Genomic DNA, 16,420 nt, shown 5'->3' with positions numbered 1-16,420 from the left:
CACTTCTCATTAGAGACACAATTAGAAAGAAAATTACTAGGGAATGACCGTCATGTCACATCATGTCTTAAAGAGCAGAAATAATCTACTAGTTGCTAACAGTACGAAGCCTAATGCAATATTCTCTACATACTTTGCTCTGTTACCACAGAACATATAAAAACAGCTGGGTAGCTTGTTTTCAGAGACCTCAACACTGGCTCATTGTTCTAATGGCACTAGGAATGGTATCTACATGACATGTTTGCTCTCCTTGGAGGCTGGATACTATTACTAAACAAATTGTTCTTAGATAATCCCTGGCCTGTTTACTACAGGGGCATCAGCAATTCAGCGGGCCCTTAATTAATAGACCGGAAGTGAAGTTCAGTAGATAAAGGGCCAAATTCAGAGGTGACGTGAAAGGGAGCTGTGAGTTAGATACATTTTCCCTTATAACTCCCACCCACCTTACTCTACAGGTGCCAATATATGGCGCTCTAAATAGTTGTAACTTACACTCTAAGGAGCAGAAAGAAAAGGTAATGTAACGTAATCCCTAGCTTAATTTGATTTATCAGGGGTCAGGAAGACACACCAAGTGAGGTCTTATCTACATTCAGAATATGGACGCTGATGTAACTGCACCAATAGTTACACTGGCGCAAACCCCTCAAAGTGGAGCTTATACTGATGTAGCTTACCATCTACTTGATGTAAGCAAGGCCTGAGCTTCCCTTATACTTTGGTAGGAATGAGTGTATGTGTGTCTAAGCAAGATTAATTTGCACCTCCTTTCTCATCACACTTAAATGTGGACCAAAGAATGGGGGAGGGAGGAATTTCTCCACGAAAAAGAAACCCACTTTTTTAACCAGACTGGAGCCAGTATTTTTCAAATATGGAAAGTATTTCAGACTCTTTGGTTTTCCCTAATTGTGTATTTTTATTTCTTTGTTTTTGCTGTTTCCGTTCAGGTGTACTCTGTACGTTGCAGCACTTCAAATGTCAAATTTTGGCAGCAAAATAAAATGTTAGTGGGGAAAAACCTGGGCACGAATGCAGAACTGAATAACTTTATCATGATATTCAATCATATTAACAGGCAGTAGGGCATACCCAGTGCTGAACAACCTCTTTCAGACAGGGACAGAACTGTTTGAACATTCTTGAAGTTTTACAGTTCCATCTATCCTGCTGGAAGGAAAAGTGTGCTTTGCAGGAGGATTTATAGCTGGAGGTTGTCTGTAGGACAAGGAGGAGATTAGCCCAAGTATTAAGCAGTAGCAGGGAAGAGGGTGTGAGGATGAGAAAGGGGGAGAAACTCAAAGCGTTTTTTAGGAGCAAGGGTTGGAGAGCAAAGGAAATGAGACAATAAATGAGGTTGGAGTTGACACCAAGATCAGAATTGTCTTCACCTTCAGGAACTCTCTGAATATTCTTAGCCTTGATGTGACCTCCCAGCAATAGGAAGAGCAGCTGCAATGCAAGATCTTTTAAATGTCCCTCATTTTAGGCAAGTATCGGAGGGGTAGCCGTGTTAGTCTGGATCTGTAAAAGCAGCAAAGAATCCTGTGGCACCTTATAAACTAACAGATGTTTTGGAGCATGAGCTTTCGTGGGTGAATACCCACTTCGTCAGATGCATGGACGAAGTATTCACCCACAAAAGCTCATACTCCAAAACGTCTGTTAGTCTATAAGGTGCCACAGGATTCTTTGCTCATTTTAGGCAGGTTGTTTTCCTAAATTGTCTATTCACCCCATCGGTCAGGCACAAATACTGAGGGCTCCCCCTCTTTTTCTGATACAAATAATCCCTTAATGGAAACTTTTCATTTGCTAAACAGGCTAGACTGCTTAAAAGCAGCAGAAATTTTGCCCTGTGCAAGGGACACATAGATTCATAGATTCTAGGGTCAAAAGGGACCAATGTGATCATCTAATCCGACCCCCTGCACAAAGCAGGCCACAGAACCCTACCCATCCACTTCTATAACAAACCCGTAGCCTATGCCTGAGTTATTGAAGTCTTCAAATTGTGGTTTGAAGACCTCAAGCTGCAGAGAATCCACCAGCAAGTGACCCACGCCCCACGCTGCAGGGGAAGGCGAAAAACCTCCAGGACCCCTGTCAATCTGCCCTGGAGGAAAATTCCCTCCCGACCCCAAATATGGCGATCAGCTAAACGCTGAGCATGTGGGCAAGACTCACCAGCCAGCACTCAGAAAAGAATTCTCTGCAGTAACTCAGATCCCATCCCATCTAACATCCCATCACCAACCACTGGGCATACTTATCTGGCGATAATCAAAGATCAGTTGCCAAAATTTGGCTCTCCCATCATATCATCCCTTCCATAAACTTATCAAGCTTAATCTTGAAGCCAGATATGTCTTTTGCCCCCACTACTCCCCTTGGAAGGCTGTTCCAGAACTTCACTCCTCTAATGGTTAGAAACCTTCATCTAATTTCAAGTCTAAACTTCCTAGTGTCCATTTTATACCCATTCGTTCTTGTATCTACATTGGTACTAAGCTTAAATAATTCCTCTCCCTCCCTAATGTTAATCCCTCTGATATATTTATAAAGAGCAAGCATATCCCCCCTCAGCCTTCTTTTGGCTAGGCTAAACAAGCCAAGCTCTTTGAGTCTCCTTTCATATGACAGGTTTTCCATTCCTCGGATTATCCTAGTAGCCCGTCTCTGGACCTGTTCCAGTTTGAATTCATCCTTCTTAAACACGGGAGACCAGAACTGCACACAGTATTCCAGGTGGGGTCTCACCAGCGCCTTATATAACGGTACTAACACCTCCTTATCTTTGCTGGAAATACCTCTCCTGATGCATCCTAAAACCGCATTAGCTTTTTTAACGACCATATCACGTTGGCGGCTCATAGTCATCCTGTGATCTACCAATATCCCAAGGTCCTTCTCCTCCTCTGTTGCTTCCAACCGATGCGTCCCCAATCTATATCTAAAGTTCTTATTATTAATCCCTAAGTGCATGACCTTGCACTTTTCACTATTAAATGTCATCCTATTACTATTACTCCAGTTTACAAGGTCGTCCAGATCTTCCTGTATGATATCCCGGTCCTTCTCCGTGTTAGCAATACCCCCCAGCTTTGTGTCATCCGCAAACTTTATTAGCACATTCCCGCTTTTTGTGCCAAGGTCAGTAATAAAAAGGTTAAATAAGATTGGACCCAGAACCGATCCTTGAGGAACTCCACTAGTAACCTCCTTCCGGCCTATGTGAGATGAACTCTGTATTTAATACGTTGAGTATAAAGTACATGGTCCAAAGCCCAAGGTGTTTCTTGGCCCAACACACCTTTTTGTTGCCTACTATAATGTATATAGCCAGCAGAAGAGTAGTAAAAATTCAGAATGTTATGTCTAGTCAATGAAGATGTAGAATTTGTTTAATATCTTGGCCCATTTTGTGGATTTTGTTTAATGTGTTCTCCAGCTGCCTTATCTAAAGATGCAAAGGGAGCTTGTTGATGGGGAGAACCAAGACTTCATCTGCTGCTGTGAACTGATAGGCCACTCATTTGCTTCATTTTCTTTTTCACTCTTGTCTCTTTCAGTTTTTGCCTGGTTTAGTTTTGCTTCTGACTAATTTTGAAGTATTACAGATGGATCAATTATGTGCAAATGTCCCAACAAGCGAAGTTCATTTAAATTTCTTTTTCTCTTCAAGCCATTCATTACTTTTTTTTTTTAAAGCTGAATTTATTTTTGCTTGAAAGAGGAAGCAAATAATTCTTCTGGCAAGTATAACTAATGCCTCCTCTGTTCAACTTAATTATAACCCTATGAGCTAGCAGGATTATGAGGATGGGCCTCTCTTCCTGGAAAAAGTGTGCATGTATGGGTGAGAGGATGAGCTATTTCATTAGGTTCAATGCCCCTTTCAGAGGAGGTAATATTGGTTTTTCTGAAGCTCTGTGATTCTTTTATTAACCATATTTTTCAAGGGGTATATTTTGGATGTCTCAAGTAATTGGCTTCAACTGTGGATAGTCTTAAATTGTTTGGGTACAATTTTAAACTTTTATTTTCTCAATAAATATATAAGCCATCTTTATTATGAGATATCAACACCAGTAAAATATACTGCTATTTCTCCCTTCCCCCCAACTTTCATTAAGATTTAAAAATGACCTTTTATTGGCAGTGACTAATTTGGATAAATGCGCAGGAGATATTTGAAGCAAGCTGGTCTATTGGTCGATGTAAACCTCCTAAGGTTCTATTCCTGGGTCTGCTGATGACTCACTGTATGACACTGGATACATTCCTTGCCTCAGTATTCCCATCTGTAAAATAGGCAAATAGGGTAAAATGCTTGCACACCTTATAACATTTTTGAAGGAAAATGTTCACGGTACACCTCTACCTCGATATAACGCTGTCCTCAGGAGCCAAAAAATCCTACCGCATTATAGGTGAAATCGCATTATATTGAACTTGCTTTGATCTGCTGGAGTGCGCAGCCCTGCCCTGCTGGAGTGCTGCTTTTCCGCGTTATATCCGAATCCATGTTATATTTGGTCGCGTTATATCGGGGAAGAGGTGTATCTTGGTGTAAGTGCAAAGTGTTTTCAGGCAGAATGTTTATACGTAAAAATTAATGACCAAACATGCATCTTATGATTTTCTCTCTTTTTCATTATTCCTGTTAACTGAGAAGTTTTGATTTTCAATCACAAGTGCTTATTGATTTAATTAGGAGTTTAAATACCAAAAGGTTTTTGTTATTTTCCAACTCCCAGGCTAAGGGCTTTGGAGATGAGCACAAAAGGAACTGATAGAGGAGTCAAGAGGAGAGGGTTGAGTAGAGATTTCTGCAGCAAGGGGCTTATTGCAATGTTGGTTGGAAGTGCGAGAATGTTAAGTGAAGATCAGATTATAGGGCCATATTTCGTGCTGTACAGCCAGATTGTACTTGGAGTTGCATGGCAGTGCCTGTTGTAACAGAATTCAGCCCATAATGTGGATGCTGAGAGACCATCCGTTTGTCATGGGAAGCTGATAGAACATCTCAGATCAGCTATTGGCACTATGACACGCTATTTCTATTGGAGCCTCCTGCTTACGTTTTAGAGAGCAGTGGATTGGGAATTGCCAGTAAAGCCGATAGTGGAGAGAACTTCAGCATTTCGCTTCCCAGCTTTGTCCAGGCAAACGTCTGTTATGAGATTCATAATGGCTAAAAAACCCTCACCCAAACCAAAAATCCAGAACGCTAAGCTTTTGACTTAAAAACTACATGCCCGAATTCCCCATCCAGTAAAGTGGCTGCTCCATAGCTTGCTCCTCTGTGGAGCCTAAGTATTGCATCTCCTCCACCTCATTGCTCTAGAGACATTGGCCTTGGCTAGTGTTCCTGAGGATCCCAGATGGGGGACCATAGTCCTTGCCATACTTAGGATTGGGTGAGTTAAATTAGATGGAATGTAGCGTGGTGCCATGCAAATCCAGTTCCTTTCATGGTGTTAAGTCAGGACCTTGGGTAATTTTCCGAGTGGAAAAGAATTTTGCTGGCATAGCTATGTTGTGTTTTTTATGGGGGAGGGGACACAATATAATTATGGTGATAAAAGCTCCCCATTATACCAGCAAAGAATGTTCTTGTACCAATATATCTTATTTTTCTTGGGGAACTGGTATAGGAAGGACTTCTTTGCCCATATAAACTGCATCAATACTTGGAGGGTTTACATGTAGAGCTATACCAGCAAAGCTTTCAAGTGTGAACAAGGCCTGAGATTTAGATACTCCACCTCCCGTTACATGAACAGGAATGGTATGGTTAAATCTCTGCGCATTGCTTTGAAAAAGCTCCTGGTAATATTGTTCTTAACGGATCTTTGTATTTGATGAATGATGCTGTAAAGCACTCTGTTGTGGTAAATTACTTGATCATGTTGAAATCTGGAGACATGTTTTATTATCTAATGCCTGCCCCAACATATAAAATAAAAACAGAATAAAGTAGATAGTTAGAAAAAAGATCACTGGTATCTGATGCATGAATATTTATGGGAATATTTCCCGTGGACGTTTAGTTTTACAGACTTCTAGAGATTTAATCCTGGGCTCTCACTCTGTGCTTGCTGACAATTGTTTGAGTATATTTAAAAACCTGTCAGCTGAGATACAAAATCAAATTTGCAAGGTCTGTATATCTGGTGAATACTGAATATTTTCAGTGTCTCAACTCCAGTCAGACAAGCACAGTCCTGGTTCCTGATACCCAACATGTCTTGGAGCAAGTTGATGTGAATGTGGTGCTTCAGGCATTATTACATGCCTGGCTTATCCCTGCTCACTGACCTGGTCTCTGTCTCTCTTTCTCTTCTACCCTCCTCCTCCCTGCTCCTTGGTGTAGCTTTCACTCCCGGAGGAACAGAATGAAGTAACAAGGAACGGCTGTGAATCCAAGGAACTGGTCTACCTTGTGCAAATCTCTTGTCAGGTAAATGTCATGTTTTTTTCTCTCTTCCCTCCACCCCACCCCCCATTTCATTGCGTAACTATTGTATTATGTTAAATAATGTGGCCTCGTAATATTTTGATGTATTGCTACTTTGGTGTGCATTTTTTTTACCTCTTCACTGGCGTAGGCCCCAAAAGGATGCTTTGTGTTGTGCAGCAGGTGGACAATATTTAAGGAAAGAAATAGAGAGCTTGAAACAGAGAGAGATGAGCTTGTTCAGTGAACAATACTAACCACAGTATATGGAAAGCTATAAAATATTTAGCCTGGAGATATCTTATCCGCATGCATGCTTAGAGTGCATGCATATATGTGCATACATATTAGGGATGTGTGCATACGTTATATGAATAAATAGAAGAAGTGTATGAGTGTGAACACTGAGGACAGTATATTCTGTTGACAAAAACTTGCAACTGCGAATCAGGAGATTGAGTTTCTAGTTCTTATATGGCACCTATTACTGCGGTATATTAAGTACCTGGGACAGGTAAATTCATCTCTTTGTAACTTGGGTTCCCCTTCTGTTACCATAGGGTTAGGAACTCTTCCCCATCCTTGTAGATCCTCGGGTGCAAATAGTGCAAACTATTTTATTATATTGACTGGAATTGATGATTGTGGGGAGACCACTTTGGGTGGAAGTAAATTACAGTGGATGTAGTGCTGGAAGGTATTGGTTATTTTTCTACCTTGTGTCTAGCATTTTCCCCTAACATGACCCAAGTTGGCCCTTTTTAAGCGCACAGTTTGTTGATTCAGTAGTGGGCATCGGGGAAATAGCTGCAGTTTCTCCCTGTTATTTTAAATCTCTATATTTGGTTCTATTATCAGGTTCCTGAAGACTAGGGCTAAGTGTAAGTCATAGGCTTATTGACAGTAGGTCACAGCTTATCTTAATTGTGTTATGTGGGAGGGGGCTGTTTTCCCACAAAGTTGGAAGTCCATTTTCAATAGTATGACTGCCTTTGAGAGTGAGGGAAGGGGCTGAAATTTCACAGATGAGTAGCTTTTAAAACTGCTTGTACTTTGTGGGCATCTCACAGATACCATATCACCCAGGTGTTGCCAGCTGGAGACTAAATGATAGATTAAAAGAGCAATGTAATTGCTAACAAGGCAAGACTACAAATCTAATTGAGGTTACACGCCCAGGTCTCAGCCAACTGGATTGTGTTTAACAATCTAAGGACTTAGGCTGAGGTTTTCCAAAGGGCCTAGAGGAGTTGAATTCAGTAAGTTTTGGGTGCCTAACTCCCTTAGGTCTCTTTGAAAAACCTAGCCTTAATTAAAATATATGGCATTACTATTGCCTTGCACATCGGGCCATAGCGCATATGCACTTTGAAAGTGTTTGAAGACATCAAGCGTTATTAGCTCAGGAGCTAACTCAATTAAGGAGCCTAATTCAGCAGATAAGCCTGGTATGCTTCCCTAAAGCTCACCCTCTCAAGCGGGCCATCAGGAGGTTCCACTTTAGGAGACATCTGTGAATGTGCTGCCTGTGGTCCTGAAGGGTACAGCTTTGGGCCCTGGTAGGCAGAGCTCTCTTTAAAGGTGTTGCCCAACAGCTGAGATCATACCAAGAAATGGACCAGTAGCTAGTGCAGCGTGCACGACACTGATGCTGTATGCCCATAATTACACACCAAGGAGGAAGGCTGCTGTTTCTGCTGAAGCTCCAGGAGGCTTTTCAAGGGTAGCCCTAAGAGGGAGGAGCGCATTTCTGAAATCTGGCATCTAAATGGCGAGGAGGTGGATCACTGTGGGCAGTTGCACGTTGGGCAGAAGGAGTCACCACCTTCTAGCCAGCCATCCCTGAGCCTCCTGATGGATCCAGAAGCTGCAGCAAACCCCAAGACTGTGAACCGTGGGCCACCTGCTGAGAAGTTCTGTGCCCCTGAATCTCCCACTAAAGTGTTTCTCTGAACTAAACTGACATCACTGGGTCCATGGCACTAAGCGATGAGATATAACCACTCACCCATTCCTCCAAATAATTCCTCCCAACCCACCTGACTTCCTCCTTATGCAGACTCAATTTCAGTTCTCTTGCTTTGGTTCACGCTCCCATCTTTCAAACACTTACACTCCATCTATATGGCCCCACTGTTTGGGACTGCACTGTAATTCCCCCGTGTGGACGCTGCAGATGCAATCTAAAAGGTTCCTAGTTCGCATTAGCATAGTTCTGTTCGAAGAACACTACATTAATACACACTGGGACCCTTTTAATTTGCTCCCACAGCATCCTTATGGGGGAATTACAGCTTAGTACTTTGGGGTGTGCTCCTATTCAGGGCCTCGTTGTCCAAATTGTGGGGCAGTGGAGGAAAGCACTTAGAAAGCAGAGAAACTTGCAGCATCTGGATTCAGTTAAAGAGATGGAAAGATCAGCAGAGCTGAGTATTTCTTCCTGCTGGGGAGTTACCGAACGCCCTAACTTCTCACGTACTCCTGATCTCTAGGGTAGGGTTCCATTCTGTCACCTGGGATACTAGGTGTCAGAAAGGGTTTGACCCTGTGTTAATGTTGGTGTAGTTTAATGAGACATATAGAATAGTGTACAGAATGGTAGTACTGTGAGGAGATATTCTGGCAGAATATGTCCATGTCCAGCCAAAACATTGAAAGGGGGAAAACATTATGAAACAGATTTCACTTGGCCGTACCTCGGATTTGCTACTAACATTGATGCTGAGCTAGTTACAGCAGCTTACACAAATCTTTTAAAATGCCACTAAAGGAGAATCAGTCATAATGTCTAAAAGTCAGGTCCCAAAACACAATTGTTTAGTTGGTCTAAATCCACATAAATATAAGAGCTCTGAAATGTTTATAAGTATTTTGTTGCAAATGTGAATAACGTGGTAGAAAGTGAGGCCATGTCTACATCTAAAATTTTGCAGCGCTGGTTGTTACAGCTGTATTAGTACAGCTGTATAGGGCCAGCGCTGCAGAGTGGCCACACTTACAGCAACCAGCGCTGCAAGTGGTGTTAGATGTGGCCACACTGCAGCGCTGTTGGGCGGCTTCAAGGGGGGATCCGGGAACGCGAGAGCAAACCGGGAAAGGAGACCAGCTTCGCCGCGGTTTGCTCTCGCGTTCCCGGAGCCACCCAGCAAACCGCAGGGAAGGAGACCTGCTTGCTCGGGGTTCCGGGAACGAGAGAGCAAACCGGGAAAGGAGACCAGCTTCGCCGCGGTTTGCTCTCGCGTTCCCGGAGCCACCCAGCAAACCGCAGGGAAGGAGACCTGCTTGCTCGGGGTTCCGGGAACGAGAGAGCAAATCGGGAAAGGAGACCAGCTTCGCCGCGGTTTGCTCTCGCGTTCCCCGAACCACCCTGCAAACTGCAGGGAAGGAGACCTGTTTGCTCGGGGTTCCGGGAACGAGAGAGCAAACCGGGAAAGGAGACCAGCTTGATTACCAGAGGCTTCCTCCTTCCACGGAGGTCAAGAAAAGCGCTGGTAAGTGTCTACATTGGATTACCAGCGCTGGATCACCAGCGCTGGATCCTCTACACCCGAGACAAAACGGGAGTACGGCCAGCACTGCAAACAGGGAGTTGCAGCGCTGGTGGTGCCCTGCAGATGTGTACACCTTCAAAGTTGCAGCGCTGTAACTCCCTCACCAGCGCTGCAACTTTCTGATGTAGACAAGCCCTGAGAGAGAAATCCGCTATCTCAGCAACTACAGATTGAAGCTATCAGACAAATGGGCAGCAAAAGCTCACTCTGGTTTGTACTGTAGCACTTGGCAGTCCAAGATGGGCACGGTACACGGATACAGTTTGTGTTTTTTTTGTGGCTTGTTGAAAAAACATTTATTTTGTCATTTTACTTTGCAACTGATTACCAAACAAAAGCTTTTGAACACTAGACCTTTAAAGTGGCTAGCTCAAATTCAGCTGTGCTTGGCAGACTCCCACCAAGCAGTTGCACTTAGGAAAATCTATTCCCCTCTTTCCCATCTGAAAATATCATTTTATGAGAGGTAAAGAGAATTATTTCCCAGATAAGATTAGGAGTTTTTTAAATGATCATTTGGGGAACACTTTCTGTTTGTCAGTATATAAAACACGCTCTTTCGCTGATGGTCAGATTTTGAAATATCTCTTTATTTTTGTTTTTATCTTAGGGGCTATACCAACTAAGCCAGATTAATAGCCCTGAAGCAAAAGAGTTGAATGTATAGATACTTATTAGATTTTATTTAAAAAGTTCAGCCCAAGAAAGGTGATTTTGTGTAAGATTGCTCCATTTTAAAAATGTTGCTAGATAAATGGTTGGTATTTTCAGGGCATCCAGTTACTGTGGTAACAGAATCACTGTTGTTAAACACACATACACATTCTCTCTCTCGCTCTTTGAGAAAGGAAGGGGGCAGATAGAAGCTCTTAGAGCAACACACAAATGCTTGAGATCTGAGGAAGCCGCCTTGGGGAAGAGTGAATGCTGCATCAAAAGCAAGTAATGTCTAGTTTTCCTTCCACCAAAGCTAATTTAGGTTTCCACCTTTTAAAAATACTGACAATATTTAACATGCATTTTACTAGAGAAGGTGATAAAGGGATGATGTGCCTGTGAACCTTGCAAACTCTGTAGACAGTACTGGAGTGGCAGACCATAGTGATAAAATAAGCACAGAGCTTTAAATGACCACAGGAAGTGGCTGAGGCTTTTGGAATGGACAGGGTGTACCTGTGCACCTTCAAAGTCTATGGCACTATACTTGAAAACCTTTTTAGCTCCATAGGGGTAAGCAGAGAATGTAAAAGTTCTGCAAAACATTTAATGCGGATTATAATGTACCCTGAGAAATAAACAAAAATTAGGGTCTCCAAGGGGGCTGAATGAATCCTATCCATTGTTTTTTGTTGGGCTGTAAAGCAGATTTGAAATCTGTAGGCCAAAATCTATTTGACTTACGAGTTATAATAATTTCCAAACTATCAATATAATTTAAAATCTTCTACCTCAATAATGGCCCATGTATTTATTCAAACACAAAACCAAACCTATTCTAGTTTAAGGTTAAACAGCATTTCAGATTTAAAGTATCCTGTTTTATAAAAGCTGGGGGAAAACAGGCTGTGAAATAGAAATTGTCACAACTTTGAAGGGACACTTTCAACTCCAAACATCACTCTAGTGCAGTGGTTTTCAAGCTTTTTAGAGTGCATATCCCTCTCTAAATAATGTAATCTAGACCCATCTGAGATAGTCATAAAATGCTTATGATTAGATTGCCAAGTCTTACTAAATAAAATGTGTTGTCTGCCATTACAGGGTTTTTTTTAGCATGCCCTCTGATGAGACCTGGCATGTCCCTAGGAGTATGCAAATCCCAGTTTGAAAAACCGCTGCTCTAGTGCAGGGGTAGGCAACCTATGGCACGTGTGCCAAAGGCGGTGCACACAAGCTGATTTTCAGTGGCACTCATACTGCCCGGGTCCTGGCCACTGGTCCAGGGGGCTCTGCATTTTAATTTAATTTTAAATGAAGTTTCTTAAGCATTTTACAAACCTTATTTACTTTACATACAACAATAGTTTAGTTATATATTACAGACTTATAGAAAGAGACCTTCTAAAAGCGTTAAAATATATTACTGGCACGCGAAACCTTAAATTAAAGTGAATAAATGAAGACTCAGCACACCACTTCTGAAAGGTTGCCGACCCCTCCTCTAGTGTCTGAAATTATTTCCTACAATTGTTACAAGAAGCAGCTATGATTATTATAATTGAAATGGGCGAGAAAACAGATTTTTGTCCATTTTTTTTAGTTTGTTTTGTGCATTTGACATCACTTTGTGTATAGTCGTTTTCATGGTTTTCGCCTGTCAGTTGCTTTTCTTTGTGTCGGGTCTGTCTTTCAGGCTCTGCTGTGAAAGGCTCATATCTAAGCCTTTGCTTAGATGCTTTGCTGAATTGGGATATGCTTACGTGCATACTTAAGTGCTTTACTGAACTGAGGCCTTACATAGCAACCGTAGAGGGAAAAATCTTTTACATTATGAAAATGGGGTTGTGACACCACAGAAAGTCATAGGAGAAGCACCTAGAACTATTTGTTGATCCTTTTTTTTTATTTGACTAGCACTCAAATTGATGCTGTCCCTTTAATTGCGGATTCAGTATAATAGCCCTTTACCCATGCAGTTCTGGAGCATTCACATTCCACCTGCCCTGCAGGGTGGGTTCCAGTGAATAACACAGTTCCTGAGAAAAGAGCCTCCTTTTTGCAGAGCAGGTAAAATTTCAAGATTAACACCAAAGTGAGAAGGCTCCACACCTCCAGCAACAGGAGTTCCCCCATCCATATAGGTAGTCCACCTCCCCAAGAAGCAATAGGTAGGTCAACAGAAGAATTCTTTCATTGACCTAGTACTATCTACACTAGGGGTTGGGTTGGCTTAACTTGGCTGCTCAGGTGTGTGGATTTTTCACACCCTTGAGCGATGTAGTTAAGATGACTTTATTTTCTAGTGTAGACTAGTATGTAGACTTCACATTGGCAGAGAATGAGCTGCATGCTGTGATCTGTAGTGTGTTGGCAGCACAGCATTTAGTCCTGTTCCTGTGCATTGTGCAAGGCAGCCTGATGCTCTTTAATGTGAGTTTTATTTGAACGAATAAGACTCCTGATACGGTGGAGAAAGGCAGTTGCGCATGTTTATGCCAGTGGTAGTTCTCTGAGTTGCCAGATGCAATATCTCCTTATAGAGTGGATTTGGTTCCAAAGGGAATTCCATCCCAAATCCCAGAGGTAGAAGAGTAGGGGCAATAACATGCTTTAAGGAGAGTGTAAAGAGAGAGCTGGTAAAAATGGGATCTGAATGTGATGAACAGGCAAGACTCCCAATCGTAGGTGGCTTGTGGGAAGAGGAGAGTTGAAATATATATTTACAGAAGGGAACATCTTATTCATGCTAGAAATGTTGTGAGCCACGCTTTGCTGGTTCCGTTGGTCAGTGATAACAACCAAGCACTGAAGCTGCTACTGGGTGCATTTGTCATCTCGCTCTCTCATGCTTTGCATAGGATTTTCTGTTGCTACTTTTTAAGATAATTTTAATAAACCATTCACTATTTTAAAATGTCAGCATATCCAATTTGTGGTGACAATTCCCAAGCAACTCTTATTTATAAAGATGCTCATCTCTCTCTCTCTCCCTCTCATCTCTCATATCTTATTTTTTCTGGTGTCTAGACAATGCAGTTTCTTTTACTATTATAGCTTTTGACCTTTTGCATTTGGCCAACACTGAAATTCTTTCAAACATTGTCCTCTACCCACCAAACCCCTCCTCCCCCTCCTCAGCCTATGGCCAGTGCAGAAGAATCTTCTCATTACTCTGGTTTTGTTACCTCATTGGTGGATTGACATCATCAACAATGTCATTAGGGATAAGCCCAGCTCCAAGAATGTGTTTGATATAATTACTCACTGTTTTTTAGACCAGGCCCATAAAATCAATCACAACTGAGTTTTGTAGGGGGTTGTTTTTGGTTGGGGTGCCTGCTTTTAAACATAGAATTTACAGAATATCCTTTATGAAATCACAGCAGTTTTAGAGAACGGGTAAGTTTTGGACCTGAACTACTAACCACTATTAATTTTCACAAATATTGCAGGTTTATGCTGAATGAACCTTGCTTTGTTCTTACAAGTTCACTAAGGGGTTGTTCATAAGAATCCATAGTTGCTAGAGACACTGAAATACGTACTCTGTTCTGTTCTTTTGAGTAAGGAAGTGTTTTATAGTGCAGAATGGCAATGTAGAATCCTTACATTATACTACTTGACAAATATATCTAGTGACCCTCCCATGTGGATCAGACTAATGCAGGAGAACAGACGTGCCTCTCGCATGATAATTTCCCATTGCTTCTAAATGCCTGGCATATTTTCAATAAGGCTTGGAGTACTGGGAAAGATCCAGAAGACTGGAAGAAAGCTAATGTTGTGCTAATTTTTAAAAAAGGGTAAACAGGATCACTCAGGCAGTTATAAGCCCGTCAGCTTGACATGGATCCCTGGCAAGGTAATGGCTGATATGAATTTGATTAATAAAGAATTAAAGGAAAGTAACATTGTAATTGTAAATAAACATGTTTTTATAGAAAACAAATCCTGTCAAACTGACTTGATATCTTTTTTTATAAGATTACAAGTTTTGTTGATAAAAAGATAGTAGTGTTGATGTAATAAATTTAAGATGCCTTTAAGGTGTGTGATTTGGTAGTGCACAACATTTGGATTTAAAAAAAAACTAGAACAATTTAAAATTTACATGACACACATTAAATAGATTACAAACTGGCTAAGGTCTCAAAATGTTCTGAAAGGGGAATTGTCATTAAGTGGATGTTTTTCTAGTGGATTCCTGCATTGATCGATTCTTGGCCCTGTGCTGTTTAACATTTTTATCAGTGACCTGGAAGAGATTATTTTAATGCTATATTTGGCACTTGTGCGACTGCAACTGGAATACTGTGTCCAGTTCTGGTGCCCACAGTTCAAGAAGGATATTGATAAATTGTAGAGGGTTTAGAGAAGAGCCATGAGAATGATTAAAGGATTGGAAAACAGCCTTATGATGGACTCAAAGAACTCAATCTGTTTAGCTTAACGAAGAGAAGTTAAGGGGTGACTTGATTACAGTTTATAAATATCTACATGGGGAACAGGTATTCATAGGAGCAGAAAAAGGTATATGATCCAATGGCTGGAAGTTGAAGCTAGACAAATTCAGGCTGAAAATAAGGCCTACATTTTTAACCGAGAAAGTAATCAACTACTGGAACAATTTACCAAGGATTGTAAGGGATTCTCCATCACTGGCCAATTTTAAATCAAGGTAAGATATTTTTCTAAAAAATCTGGTCTAGGACTTATTTTGGGGGAAGTTCTCTGGCCTGTGCAATGCAGGAGGTCAGACTGGATGATCCCAGTGGTTCTTTCTAGCCTTGCAATCTATGAATCTATAGTAGCAGAAGTAACAGTTCAAGGGAGTACAGAGAATTTTCTCTCATGGTTCTGAGCTGCCATTTATTCTGAAGCCTACCCTGACATTTCAGCTGATGGTTTTGCATAGTGCCTACACGCTACACATGAAGTTGGCTGGTATGAAGAGATCAGGTAGTGACACCGAAGACCCTCTTTCACCGGTTACAACACAAATACATTTTTAAAAACTGACATCCTGTGGACCAGGAGTCCTGAAGTTATTGCTCCTCTCATCTCTCCTATGATAGGATGCATTGAATCCACTGGCAGTATTGTACTGACCTGTGTTATTGAAGATGTGTACTAATGGTTTCCTATACCCACTGTTCTCCACATCAATTATTAGAACTGTGTGTGTGTGTGTGTGTGTGTGTGTGTGTGTGTGTGTGTGTGTGTGTGTGTGTTAGTTATCTGGGCTTCTTAGGGCTCAGTGCCCAATTGCTAGTGTCCATTGTCCTCTGCTTCCATCGCAGCCACTGAGCAACTGTTGCCCTCCTGGTTGTAAACTTGTCAACTTGCAGAACTTTCCCCTCTTCCATTTTTTTGGTTCCCAATCTCTTGCAGTTAACTTTTCCATTCATGGCTTCCTTTGATCATTTCCCATTTAAATATACATTGGTGAAGCAAAGGGGACAATGTTGCCTCCTGCTATTCTTGGCTTTTGCACAGCTCATATATAATGACAGGATTGTAGTTGCACTTGGTTTTGGTTTGAATGGCGTATAAATGAGTGGTTGAGTATTTATTGATTCAAACTGCAGCAATATATACAGTTTCATGGAACTGCCTGTACTACAGCAAATATTTTCAGTAGATACAAAATTAGGTACACTTTTAAAGCTATCATTTTGGCTTACCAAACAAAGGCGCAGGCCAGAAATGCTGTGAGCTCATACAGTTTTAGCTTCCAGTG

The 16,420-nt window shown here is 41.6% G+C and overlaps 1 protein-coding gene across 7 annotated transcripts in view; it reads left to right on the top strand.

Annotated features, from left to right (window-relative positions):
• Window positions 1-16,420, top strand: part of ARHGAP32 (Rho GTPase activating protein 32) — a 409,701-nt gene that overhangs the window by 261,626 nt on the left and 131,655 nt on the right. For all 7 annotated transcript variants that reach the window (XM_030538283.1, XM_030538282.1, XM_030538279.1 and 4 more), the window contains one exon: window positions 6,386-6,472. In XM_030538283.1, the coding sequence (XP_030394143.1) occupies window positions 6,386-6,472 (87 nt within the window). The remainder of the gene's footprint in view (window positions 1-6,385; window positions 6,473-16,420) is intronic.

The sequence above is a fragment of the Gopherus evgoodei genome, chromosome 19 (assembly GCF_007399415.2).
Source record: "Gopherus evgoodei ecotype Sinaloan lineage chromosome 19, rGopEvg1_v1.p, whole genome shotgun sequence".
In the NCBI taxonomy this organism is placed as follows: domain Eukaryota; kingdom Metazoa; phylum Chordata; order Testudines; family Testudinidae; genus Gopherus; species Gopherus evgoodei.
The sequence above is the reverse complement of the archived record's forward strand: the minus strand, read 5'-3'. Positions and strand labels throughout refer to the sequence as shown.